This window comes from Sturnira hondurensis, unplaced genomic scaffold (genome assembly GCF_014824575.4).
Source record: "Sturnira hondurensis isolate 20B ecotype Veracruz unplaced genomic scaffold, ASM1482457v3 Scaffold0010128, whole genome shotgun sequence".
Taxonomy (NCBI): Eukaryota; Metazoa; Chordata; class Mammalia; order Chiroptera; family Phyllostomidae; genus Sturnira; species Sturnira hondurensis.
Window position 1 is genome coordinate 40147823 of NW_028082759.1, and position 13395 is coordinate 40161217.

Below are 13395 nucleotides of genomic sequence, written 5' to 3' on the forward strand. Positions count from 1 at the left end.
CAACCCTGACTTAGGCATGTTTGTTAGGTTCTCTAAGCCTCACATCTTCAGCTTAATACACGTGGTTTTGTGAGGATTCCACCAGTAATGCTCTTAGAAAATAGTGAAGGGCTACACAAGAGTGGTGAAAAATTTGGACTCGGTAGCCTGAATAGTTGGTAACTATGTGAACATAAGCAAGCTACTTAACTGTTCAGTGCCTTGGTTTCCTCATCTGTAAAATATGGTCAATAAAAGTACCTACCCCATAGCGTTGTATGAGGAGTAAGTCATTACACCAAGTGCTTAAATGGGGCTGTCAGTACAACGCAGAAACACTGTTCCCATTCTCCCTGACCTCAATCACAGATACCGTTTCTACAATTCCTGGCTCCAACCCGCTTCAACTGCAGTGAACTCTGTTTTCTGTTTTTTCTTTTTAACTGTCTTCCATGCCCCTAACCACACTTAATCAAAGGAGGAAAAGCCACTGTGCTCTTGAGGTCGTTTCACCTATTTGCACCATTTCAGGGCGGACAACTGCAAAATGGAGCAGGGTTTTGAACCCTGGTTTTCATTCATAAATTTGCTAAATGTGAATGGTCTTCAGAAAGCATGGGAAGTGACGTTTGACCCCCCACAGTGTGTCATAGTGGAACGCACAGCATGAAGGCCCAGCCAGAAGCTCCTCCTGATTAACTGGGAGCTGTTAAAGCTGTTAAATCAAGAATGTACCTAAATGTGTACAATGTGACAGTGGAACGTGCTAACTAGAAACAAGCAAGAGAGACCCAGTGACTGGCCTGCCTTGGTGTGGCCGGTCCACTCACACACGTGCCTTCAAAACTTGGCACACGCTTCTGTGTTTCTACCTCCATTGGTTTCATCTGACCCTGGTACTTTGTTTTCATTCATCTTTCACATGTGGGTAACATTTTTGTGATTCCTACCTACTGAAATGCTCCCCATTCCAGCTCCTAACCCTGGGGCACACATTTTGAAAGTCTATATTTTGGTCTAACACTGTATGTATTTAGTCATAATTTGTTCAATTCTCATTTTTTGGTACGAACAGAATTCTGACTCAAAGTTGAAAAGTTCCATTTAAATGCAAAGAAGCTCCATACTTTAATTACCAGTCTTGTCACTGGTAAGGATACAACTTCTGCGAGTTTATTTTCATTTTAATTTTTTTAATTCTCTGGAACTCCACATTTAGAACCAGTGGGTGAAATGTATCACCCACAGTCAAATTAAGGGGGATGAAAAGGTTACATAAAGATAAACATCATTGTCTTATTTAAATAATAAGTGTTTTCCAAAGTTCACCTCACTTCATCAAAACACAGATACCCTGGGCCACCCAAACAGACTGGATGAAAATCAGTAGGTGAACTCCCAGAGTATGTACTGAGCAAGCTCCTCAGGTGATTCTGGCATATATCAAAGTGAGAACATCACATAAAGCCTTTTGTTTCAAAAAGGATGAGTTCTGAGCTGTTGAGATTTAAGGCTAAAGGAGGAATTAACAGTACATAGGTCAGCTAGACAGTAGTTTGACCCCATTTCAGGAGAAACCCCCAACCACTTTGGAGAAGCTGGGCAGTTCAGCAGGCACAAGGGGACCTCCCTAGAGCTGTAGCCCCTTCAGGGAACCAGAGTGAGCAGCATCCACGAACCCTAGCCAGACTCTAGGGACAACCCTGAAGGTGCTCAGGGCACAGGTAATTCTCTTGAACAAAATCAGGAAGTAGTTCCCTCCACTTTGGTACCCTTCTTGTCCTTCCACTATAAGATAGTCTGACAATCTGACCCTGTGAACTTCTCCACCCACTTTCTCTCCCTCCTATTTCTATTGATGTATCCCCTAACAACTTATTACTTTTTATTTTTGCTCACCTACTTCAGTTGCCACCACTTTTACCCGATACAGACTTTCAGCTTCTCTGTCCAGTGCAGCCGCACTAAAGATCTCGCCAGTGACAGGGTCAATTTTGAGCCAACCTCTCCTGTCGCCTCTCAGTGAATAACTTCATAAGGTGAGAAGAGCAAAAGAAAGCCCACATTACTTTATGCAAAACATGAAGGTAATTTATGCATAACTATGCTATTATGTCAACACTATCCCTTGCATAATATTCATGGCATATTTAAAAGATCATTATTAATGCTTTTATTTGTATACCACCTATCTTCAAAACAAGGATTTGATCATCTTTACCAAGTGGTAGCTGTGCTTGTTTTATTTGAAAAGGTATAGTCACAAACTGTGGGGAGGGAAATGTTTAACCTTTCTGTCCATCAAAGAATTCCAATGAAAACAATCTGGAAGTACCTATTAAAACTGATTAGCAAACCACCCTTCTAAGAAAACTTGAACTCCCAGTGGTGGAGGCATTGTGTGAAGGCGTGGATACTCAGAGGCTGCTGGTGGCTGGGTGAACACTCATTCAACAAACATCTGTTGAGTGCTTAGCAAATACCAGGTGGTGGACCAAGACAGGAGATTAGAAAAAGGGGTTCTTAGGCCCATAGAGGAGACAGACACAGAGATAGATAATTCCAATAAAATGTGGCAAAGACAACAGGAGGGGCCCAGTGGAATCCCAGAGAGGTTCATGGGACTCAGAGCAGTCTTTCCGAAGAAGTAGATATTAACTAAGGTAAGGAAAAGGAGGCAGCCTTAAGCAGAAGAGACTGCACAAGCTCACGCAGAAAGACCGAGGAATAGCTGTATCTTTTCCTTGATCTAGCTGAGAAATTTTGTTAAGCGAATTTGTTTTCCCACTCATAAACTCAAACAAACTTTTATTCACTTGTTTTTGACTAATGATTTTTAAATTTTTTTCCGTTTTATTGAATTTATTGGAATGACACTGGTCAACAAAATCATACAGATTTCAAGTATACACTTCTGCAACACATCATCTGTACACTGTATTGTGTGTTCACCACCCCAAGTCAAGTCTCTGCTCATCGCCATTTATCCCTGCCCTTACCCTCCTCCACCTCCCTTCACTCCCCACCCCTCGGCAATCACCACACTGTTGTCCATGCCCATGAGTACTGGTTTTTCTAAAAATAATTTTAAAATAGATTTTGAGAGAGAGAGAGGAAAGGAGAGAAAGAGAGAGAAACATCAATTGTTGTTCCAATCGTTGTTCCAGTCATTTACACTTATTTATGCACTCATTGGTTCATTCTTGTATGTGCCTGACCTGGGATCAAACCCACAACCTTGGTGTATCAGGATGATACTCTAACTGACTAAGCTTCCTGGCCAGGGAAAAACTAGTAATTTTTATAGCATTCTCATGAAGGAGTCAGAAGCATATGTTAAAAAATAAATGGCTGTAAAATTACAAACATATGCCCCCCATCAGAATTTGTGAGCCGTATGTATGGAGTGTATCTCTACTAAATCAAATAGCATAGCCCCTCACTGGCCTTTCCCTCTTTACAAAACTACAGAAGGGGTAAACTAGAAGAGTAAAACCACTGGTGATAACTTTACCTTTTGACAGTCAGAAAAAGGTCTTAGAATTGATTCCAAGTGCCTAAATTGCAGCTCTTCGGGAGGCAAGACTTCCCACGAATGTTTAAAGAAACTTAAGGAATTATCACCATAACCACATGCATTGGTTTACATCATGCTGAAATATTTGTCATATCTTAGACAGTGGCACTATTATACAATAGAAGGAAAAGATCTGGGCTCAACTCCTGTCCATATGCTCATTAACTATGCAACCTTACAGAGGTTAGAGAGGTTGTAGAGACAGATGCAGGTACACACACACACACACACACACACACACATATTTCTTGGGCAAATCAATTATCACTGTACATTTTTAAGGCAAATCTGTGTGAATCCTATTACACTGAAAAAATGATTAAGAATTGATAAGATGGAAAGATGTATACATTTGTTTAGCCCCCTCACCCTGAGCACTGGCCCCCACAGGGGTATGCTATAGAATGAATCTTGTTGCCCCATATCTGCCCTCCAGAGGGCAAAGGAACCCATACACTCTACAACCAGAAGATTCCTTCAACTTGGCAGGTGGCTGAGTCTTTCCAGTTGGGCTTTTGCTTCATCCTCTCTATCTAGACCTCCAGTCTGCTTTAGGGGCTGGGCTGGAACCCTTCCCCAACCCCGAGCCTCTGGGACTAGTTCAGACACAGGACCTGGGTTTGGGCTGCCCTGTCTTTAGATTTCCATCTCCTGAACTTACCAGTTCTCAGTGGTGTTGGGAACCGCTCTGCCTGGTTTCAGGAGTTGTAAATACCTCCCATGGCTAAGGATGAGTGAGCAACCTCCAGGATGCGAGCCACAAGGAGACAAAGCTTGTATCTGGTAGCAAACGCTGCCTCTGCTTACTCCCCTGCCCCCAATGCATGGTTGGTTAGTCCGAGATGGGTACAAGTCCTCAGAGGAGCGGCAAGCTAAGCCAGACACGATCACTTGGGAGGCCATCATGGAAGGACTCAGGGGCTGCGACAAAGAGGGAGTGATGGACCTCGCCCCCTGGCTACTCTGACATAGCCCAACTCCCCATGTCCTCTGGGAGAGGTGCTTCCTAGCTCTAATCCACTTAAGCCTGCAAACCTGTGATGGGGAGGCGGTGCAGCCTCTTGATGGCTAGAGTGGGATTGGGGTAATTGGGCATAAGAAAGAATTCCTAAAAGTCCTGTGAAGCCTGCTTTGCTAAGAGTGTTTTCATTCATATGTTAAGGGTCCGAGCAGAAAATGAGTATGTTGCCCAAAGTTTCTGCAACCCCCTTTCCTGACAGACACTGACTCAGACTAAGCCCTCAGATTTCTTTGAAATGTTATTTACTGTTTGATCCTTGCTGCCTGTATTCCTGTGCATCACAACCCAATAAAAGCCATTGAGAAAAGGGCTCTTGGCCTTTCTCCTCTGAGAGACTGGCCCCCTCTCCTCCCCAAGTGGATCATGTCTTGGTAGTTTTACTTTCATCTGTGGCAGATGGGGGCACTTACAGGCAAAGTCACTCCCACACAGTGGGACTACAGCGAGTGGCCAGATGGGACTTGACATCCTTCCCACTTGCCTGAGACTGTTTTTCCCTCCCACTTCTCCCCGGGAACTGACCCCTTCAGGAACCAAGGTCAAGTTCACCATGTGCATTGGATACGGCTTCAAATCGCTGGCTGCTCCTTTAGGAGAGAACCTTGGAGTTAGGCCCGCTCCTCTGCCCCTCCCAGCCCTTCTTCTCTCCCTGTGTCCTTGGTCACGGCACAGCTCGGATTGCCCAGCCCTGCTCTCTACCTTACATCCAGACCTTCCGGATCCTTGGCAGTCACGTTGCCCACTTTCGTGCCTTTAGTCACATCTTCACTGACTTTTGCTTGGAATACAAATTGGGAAAATTCAGGTGCTTCATTCACATCAGTCACAAAAAGAGTGAGTGTGGCAAAAGAGCTGGCATTGTACTGTACACCAGACACCAGGGGCTCAGGATTCTCCGCTTGGAACACAATGTTATGAATGGCTGCTGTTTCAAAATCAAGAGGCTGTATAGGGCAAACAAATAAACAACAGAAAATTAATTTAAAGATGACTAGCTCCCTTAAAATACCCATGCCCTATTCTCCTGTAAAAAATCTTGCAGAGCAGCACATCTCAGTTCAGTGCCAGCAAACACCTACTGCTCCGAATGATAACAGAGCTACAAGAAAGTCCGTGCTACAGGATTTACCAGTGCTTTCAATGTGCTGATATGCACTAAGGCTCTCCTAGGAGAGCCAATCAGTGTGCACTCCTCAGATTTATTTTACCCTGGGACAGTTCATTCATTCATTCAGCAGAAACTTACTGATTCGCTCAAGCAAATTCCCAGAAGACAGTATGGGAAATGCTTAGATAGATATTTCCATATTATATGGAGAATGATTTTCCAGGAACCTCAGAATCCAAACCCCAAAATAAAAGTCCTTAATCTCAGGGAGGGTGAGAGAGATCAGAAGAGAGGATTGAACACATAGTTGACCTGCTCTTGTTCCAGGTCATTCCAGACAGGGCCAGAAAAGAAAAATCAAGAAACCAATTTCATTTTAATATGAGGAAGAATGTAAGAGTTAGGACTACCCAAGAAAGAAAGAGTTGCTTCCAAAACAATAGGTTCTCAACTCTGGAAGTTCTTCAAGAATGGGCTTAAACAACATGTGACAGGCTAGCATGGAAATGACTTAAATGCCATTTAAGCAATTGGCTCTGTGGGACTTTTAAGGATTCCCTCAAGGCACAGAGTCCACAATTCTGTGAGGAAAACCCCTAGAAGCCAAAATCTAAATATTATGTGCATATGTGAACTTTTTTCTAGGGAGACAATACATTGATTTGTCAGTCTCAGTGGTACCAAGAACCTGAAAAAGATGAAGGAACCAAAGCAAAGCCCAAAATGTACATTATAGATTATAGAACCTGCACTATTTTATTCACTCTTCCATGCCTGGAGGACCTAGGACCTCTTAGAGAGCTGTCAATCCTTTAACTTTAGTTTGTATCTATAGCATTGGTTACACAGAAATGGTAATACCCATTTGTGAAGAGAAAAACTTGTGGAGTGTTCAACACATGATGACATTAGCTCAGCCCACCCTTCCTTAACATCTGAAAAAAATTTTCCTCGAGTCAGAAGTTGGCTCAATGTTGTCTATCAAGATCAGCTTCCCTGACCCTCAGCCTCCATCCCCAAATAGACAAGGTCCACACCCTCTGCTATCTCACAGTACCTGTCTCAGGGTTCTAGTTGGTTCATGATCTGGTTTAGATTCTCACTGACCATAAGCTCTCTGAGGGGAGGAATTGGGTTGTATTCATCACTACTTTTCATATCTTCCTTGGCACTCAGTACCCATATCAGCCAGGAAACATACAGATGAGAAGGTGTTGGTCCTTCCTGAGCCCTGGAGGGCTCCAGAGGAAAAGAGTCCAGGGAAGATCTTTGCCTTCCAGAGACCCCTCTCTCCTATGCGCGCGCGCGCACACACACACACACACTCACATGCACACACAACATCAAAACCCAATTTCTAGTTCAATAGAAAGATTGTTCATATGGAAGAGAAAGAATTGTATATGAAGATACAAAGTCATTTGAGATGGAAAGTAAGAAGCAGTTGACAGAATATAAATATAAAGCATATATAATGTTGTAAGCCAGCTGAGATGTAAAAAGAGAGAGCTTGTTCACAGAGGTAAGCGCCCAGTGTCTGCAGGGTGTGGCCCCACAGTGACCTCTTGATCACTACCACATGGTCTGATAGGGCTCCGCACCTCAGGGTAGGGGTGGGGGCATGGGGAACTAGAGCTTCCAGAGACCCATTCCTCATCTCAAGGATGAAGGCAGAGGCATCAAACTGAGAAAGCTGGCAGATGGAACCGAAAGGCAGCAGCCCCTAGAAGCCCATGATGAAGAGAAAGGCCAGGTGCTTTGTTCCTCGCTGGTCCAGCCACGCCCAGGCTCAGGCAGGCAGCATGGTTACCTATGTGCTCAGTCAGAGGGGGCACACCTCCTCCTCGCCACCACACAGGTCCAAGTCTCTTCCCTGTGGCTTTCCCACCCTGTCACTGTGGCCCCCGGAGGTGAGGGATAAAGAGAGACAGTATATCTACAACTGAGAAGTAGCCTGTGTTACCAGAACAGAACATGTGAGGCTGAGAGTAGAAAGAGGTGATGGGAAGACCACATACATCAAGCTGAAGAGCTGAGACTTTATACTTGAGCAGAGAGGGGTGTTAAGCACCAGACTGACAAGGTCAAGTTAGTGTTTTAGAAAGATAACTCTGGGAGCAGCCATGTGACAGCTTTGAGGTGACCCAGACCCAGACAGGAAGATCAGTTAGGAAAGGGGTCAGCTCCCCTTAAACACTCATTAAAGGGAAGAACAAATGAAAAAAGGAGCAGCCAGCCATGGATCAGTCTGCTTAGCTTTCATTCCAGGATAAAACCCTGAGCCAGATCTCCCAGGGAAAAAACTAGAACTGAAAGACACTAAATTAGCTCATGATAAGCAACAGAGCTTAATCAAGGAAAAGACTTGTCAAACCATGTGTATCATCTTTCATAACATAGGGATGTGCCTTCAGAGCCAAGTCAAGAGACCCATCAGGCCTCTTGGGGCGGCCTCAGGTCCTGTCTGGGAGACACAGTCAACAAATAAGCTAAAAAAATATGCTCATGCCGCAGTTCTTCTTCTGCACACAATTACTTGAAAGGTCAAACCTAGTGATTTAGATTCAGCCTGAAGGCAGAGGTAAAAGTTGCAGTGGGGGATATTTAACATTTTTACCAATGATCGGTGATGAGAAAAAAGTATATGCATTCGTTTTCCAGATGACACTGGGCTGCTTAAAAAATAGGCCATGTACTGAGAAGTCAAAACAACCATTTATAATGGAGAACTGGCAAAATTTGCATTAAAAAAACCCCAAAGCTAAAACAAACCCCATATTCTAAGAAAGGGAGTCCAGGCAAAGTTGTTGATGAGCTGGAAAGCCTCAAAGAAACAGTCTTCCTGCTCCCGACACTCACTTGGCCTCAGGAGTATCATGATCTACCTACCACACTCCAGGCCAGAGCATTCGGTGGCAGTCAATGTTGAGTAGGACAGCATTTCTAATCCTAAGCATCTCTTGAGGCATGTGAAATGATAGAAAACACATATATTGGTATCTGCCCCTAGTCCTTGGTACAGAAGCTCCTAAAACCCTTGCAATTTCCTCAGTGATAAGAACACTAAGAGCATCTTTTGTTCTAATATTTGGTCTTTGACCTCAGTTCCTGAGACTGAGGTCCTAAATTCCTTGGGATTCCCTGAGTAGTAGGAATGTCTTTTGTTCTAATGAGGCAACTCTTGAGCTTCTAGACAGGGCTGGTCACCAGAAAGACCAAGCCAGGATTAGAAGCTTGGAACTTTCAGCCCCATCCCACCATCCCCTCCAGGGAAGTGAAGAGAAGCTATAGACTGAGTTAATAATCAATCCTGTCTACATGATGAAGCCTCCATAAACCCCCCCCCCCCCCAGTGTAGGGCTTGGAGAGCCTGTGGGTTGGTGAACACATGCATGTGCTGGGAGAGCGGTGCACTCCAAGAGAGAGAGAAGCTCCTGCTCTCAGGACCACTGCAGACCTTGTCCTTTGTATCTCTTTGTCTGGCTGTTCACCTGTATCCTTTATCATAACCTTTAACATAGGGAAATGGTCAACGTTAGAGTTTCTGAGTTCTATTCTAGCAAATGATGGAACCTGAGGAGGGAGTCATAAGAACCTCCAATTTATAACCAGCCGGTCAGAAGTAAAGATGACAACCTGGGATTTGCAATCGGCTTCTAAAGGAGGGGCAGTCTTGTGGAACTGAGCCCTTAACCTCCGGGGTCCATGCTATGTGCACATAGAGAATATCGGAACTGAGCTGAATCACAGTGCATCACTGGTGTTAGAGAATTGCTTGATGCGCGGAAAGCCTACCCAGTGCGTGTCAGAAGTGAAGTGTAGTGTGGGAGTCGTATGAGAGTAAAAGAGAAAAACAAAAGTATTTTCTCTTTCCTTTTGCAGGAGTCTTTTTAAAACCACTGATTTCCAGGTCCTTTACTGAGATCTGGGAGAGCCTGAGTCAGCAGTCCCCAGCGGGTACCATCTGACTTCTGGATTAGGCAAGTTTGATCCCCTTGGCAAGAGGGGAAAGCACACCTCTCCACAGGTAGAATCCTGGCTTCTGCTCTAGTTCTAATTAATTAGAATTAAGATAATGATGAACATTTAAGTTTACTATCCACTGGTGCTGTGTTTAGAGCAATACATGTATTTTCACATTTAATCCTCCAATATCCTTATGAAGAAGGTGTAACCATTTTACCCATTTTTACAGAGCAGAAAACTGAGGCCTGAGAGATTCTGTCATGTGGTTATGGTCACAGAACAAGTAAGGACAATACCCAGCCTCCACAGAAATCATTTCCTAAGACAAGCCAGAAGTTCGGGGTCAAGATCTCGGCTGTGCCATCACTGGGGGACCTGACTGACTGTATCTTGCTGTGGACCTGAACCTCATCTGCCCTTGAGATTTACTTCTGCTTCTCTCGTAATCAGTGTGAAAAGTAAAGGACAGCATACGCAGAAGTGCTTCATAAAGCAAAATGAGTTACAGTTGAGGTGTGGGTTTTTCAGTAGATTTTACCTCCAATTAGCATATTTATCATTTAGATGAAGAGTTGCTGGTAGACGTGTGATTAAGACACATAGTTTCTGGATATGATACCAAAAGCAAAGGCAACAAAAGCAAAAAACATAACAGTGAGACCATTATCAAACTAAAAGCACAATGAAAGAAAGAATCAGCAGTGTGAAAAGACAACCTACAGACTGGGAAAAATATTTATAAACCATATATCTGATAAGGGGCTAATATGCAAAACTCAGAAGAAACCCCTACAATTTAACAGCAAAAACAAATATCCTGATTTAAAAATGGGCAAAGGACTTCAATAGACATTTTTCCAAAGAAGATATACTAGCAAACGATACATTAAAAAATGTTCAACAGCACTAATCATCAAGGAAATGCAAGTTAAAACCACCTGTTAGGATGTCCATTGCAAAAATTTTTTTAAAAAAGAAAAAAACCCCAAGTGCTGATGAGAATATGAGAAACTGGAACCCTTATACACTGTTGGTGGGAATGTGAAATATTACAACAGCTATGGAAACCAGTGTGACGTCCCCCCAAGAATTAAAACTAGAACTCCTCTGTGATCCAGCAATCCCACTTCCAGATATGCACCCTAAAGAAATGAGAACAGGAATCTGCACTATCATGTTTGTTGCTGCATTATTCACAACGGCCAAAATGTCCACTGACAGACATACAGATAAATAAAATGTGATATACACATACAATAGAAAATTATGCAGCCTTAAAAAACGAAAAAAGAAGTCCTGTCATAAATGGAAAAACCTTGAAGACATTATAGTAAGTAAAATAAGTCAGTCAGTCATAGACAACAGTGTAGAGATTGATAGGTGGAGAGAATGTAAGGGGACTAAATAGTAATGGAAAAAAAATACATAAAGGTTAAATAAATGAAAACTTAAAAAAAAGAAAAAAGCCAGTCAGAGAACAAATATTGGATGCTTCCTTTGTATGAGGTGCCTAGAACAGCCAAATATATGGAAAAGGAAAGCAGAATGGTAGCTGCCAGGAGCTGTAGACAGAGGGAAATGGGGAGGTGCTTGTTCGAAGGGACAGAGTTTTATTTATGCAAGATAAAAGACTTCTAGAGACCTGGTGCACGACAAGGTACAGAGAGTTAGCAATATTGTACTGCACACTCTAAAATTTAGGCAGGCAGATTTTACATTATGTTTTTTACACAATTTTAAAAAGTGTAGTTTAAAAACTTAAAATGATTAACATGCTGGTTCAGACTCAATGGTAGTCCCCCGGTAGCTAAATGAATAGGCAGTTTATTTAAAACACCCCCCAAAAAACCCAATATAAATACATATGTTTATCATAGTAAGTACATTTATCCTAGGGACAGTTTGTGTACCCGAATCCAAACCTCAGGGGCGGCTGTTGCTTTGCATGTGAAGGTCCTAATCAGATATGCACACTACAGGTCCTGAGTTAGCTCCATCTCCAGCAGCACCCGAGAGTTTGTTCATCGGTAAAGTGGTCTTCCAAAGAGACTTTGTGATTTTAGGGTATTCAAGACATGCAGTTGGGTTCACAGAGTGTATCTCTCAGTCACCACCTGACCAAGGGTGTAAGTATCTGGCTAGTCCGGCAGCTCATACCCTCCAGAGTCCCAGGAGGCCCTTCCTGTCTCGGGGCACCCTTCCCAGAACACTGGAATCACAGTACCCGCGGGACAGAGAGCAGGACTTCACTAGCCTAAAGTGCAGGATTGTGTTTTTGTGACTGCTTGTTAACAATTGTAACCATTGAAAGAATTCAGTTATTTAGTCAATCAAGGTTTATTAACCTTCTGACAGAGAATGCTAACGGTTTGAGTTGGCTCACACACAAACCTCCTGCTAAATCCCAGTGAGGCCTGTGGTTAGAGGTAATAACGGGATCAGAATTCTGACACGGCCCCGGGGGTTGCTTCTACCCATTTCTGTGAAATGAGTCTTTTTTGTCTTTACTTCAGTTTTTTTTCATTCTGGTTCAAAACTTTTCTCAAGCCCTGGCCAGTTTGGCTCAGTTGGTTGGACTGTCATCCTGCTAATCAGAAGGTTTGATCCCTGGTCAGGGCACATATGAGAAGGCAACCAATGGATGTTTCTCTCTCACTCAGTGTTTCTTTCTCTCTGTCTCTGCCTCTGCTTTTCTGTCCCTCTCCCTGCCTCCCTCTCTTCCTCTCTCTCTAAAGGCAAAAAAAAAAAAAAGGTCCTTGGGTGAAGATAAAACAAAACCCTTCCTCAGGAGCCTTTTCTTTTTTTGCAGCCTCCAACCCACTACACTGCAAACTTTCAGCATTCAGCTCTACTTGCAGACTCTCCTTTGCTGTAACTCTGACCCCCTTTAATTCTAAATACATTGGATGACCCTGAGTGCTGCTTCCTATTGACGCATCTGGTAAACCATTTAATGCTCTAAAGTGGGGGTGCCCAACCTGCAGCCCGTGAGCCGCATGCAGCCCAGGATGGCAATGAATGTGGCCCAACACAAAATCATAAAGCTACTTAAAACATGAGGGTTTTTTTGAGATTATGTGTCACAAAGTATTTAATGCATGGCCCAAGACAATTCTTCTTCCAGTGGGATCCAGAGACACCCCTGTGTAAAGCATAAATGAGGCAGCTACAGAGAAAAGGGTCAAGATTTAGATGTACACAGTGGGGAGTGGAAGGGGAGGAATGGTAAGGTCCTGTACAAGGAAGGAGATACTGTGGTATGCAAGGAAGACTTTGGCTCCAGTCTGCCTACTCCTTACAGAGGGAGAGACAAAGTAAGAGCCAGTGGGCTTAGCAATACCATAAAAGATGAAAGTAAGGGGTGGGCAGAGAAGAAAGATAAAATGATAAACTTGTCTTTTAAACCCTGAAAGGACAGCTACCAGTTTCTAGTCATTTTGAAAGAAGTACCTATGGCTGGCACTCTAGAATAAAAAGCCTACAGCCTAAATGGCTCATAGGGTTCCTCCAGTCTAACACCCTACATTTGCAACGGGAGAAGGAAAGCCCTTGGCACACACCCCCCACCCAGATTTAGCAAATAAAAATACAAAATACCTCATTAAATTTGGATTTTAGATAAAAAACAAAGAATTTTTTAGTATAAGTATAACAGTGGGGAGTTATAACCCACCATTCTTTTGAGATTGTTTCCATAAATGCTGGCTCTGACTAATATGCGGCTTGTAGATAAACAGCATGCTT

General features: G+C 43.3%; 1 protein-coding gene across 1 annotated transcript in view; it reads right to left on the minus strand.

Moving 5' to 3' along the window:
- Positions 1 to 13395, minus strand: part of CDH17 (cadherin 17) — an 86298-nt gene that overhangs the window by 8623 nt on the left and 64280 nt on the right. The window contains exons 13-14 of the mRNA XM_037058738.1: positions 5277 to 5521; positions 1879 to 2009 (exon numbers count right to left, since the gene is read on the minus strand). Coding sequence (XP_036914633.1) covers positions 1879 to 2009; positions 5277 to 5521 — 376 coding nt within the window. The remainder of the gene's footprint in view (positions 1 to 1878; positions 2010 to 5276; positions 5522 to 13395) is intronic.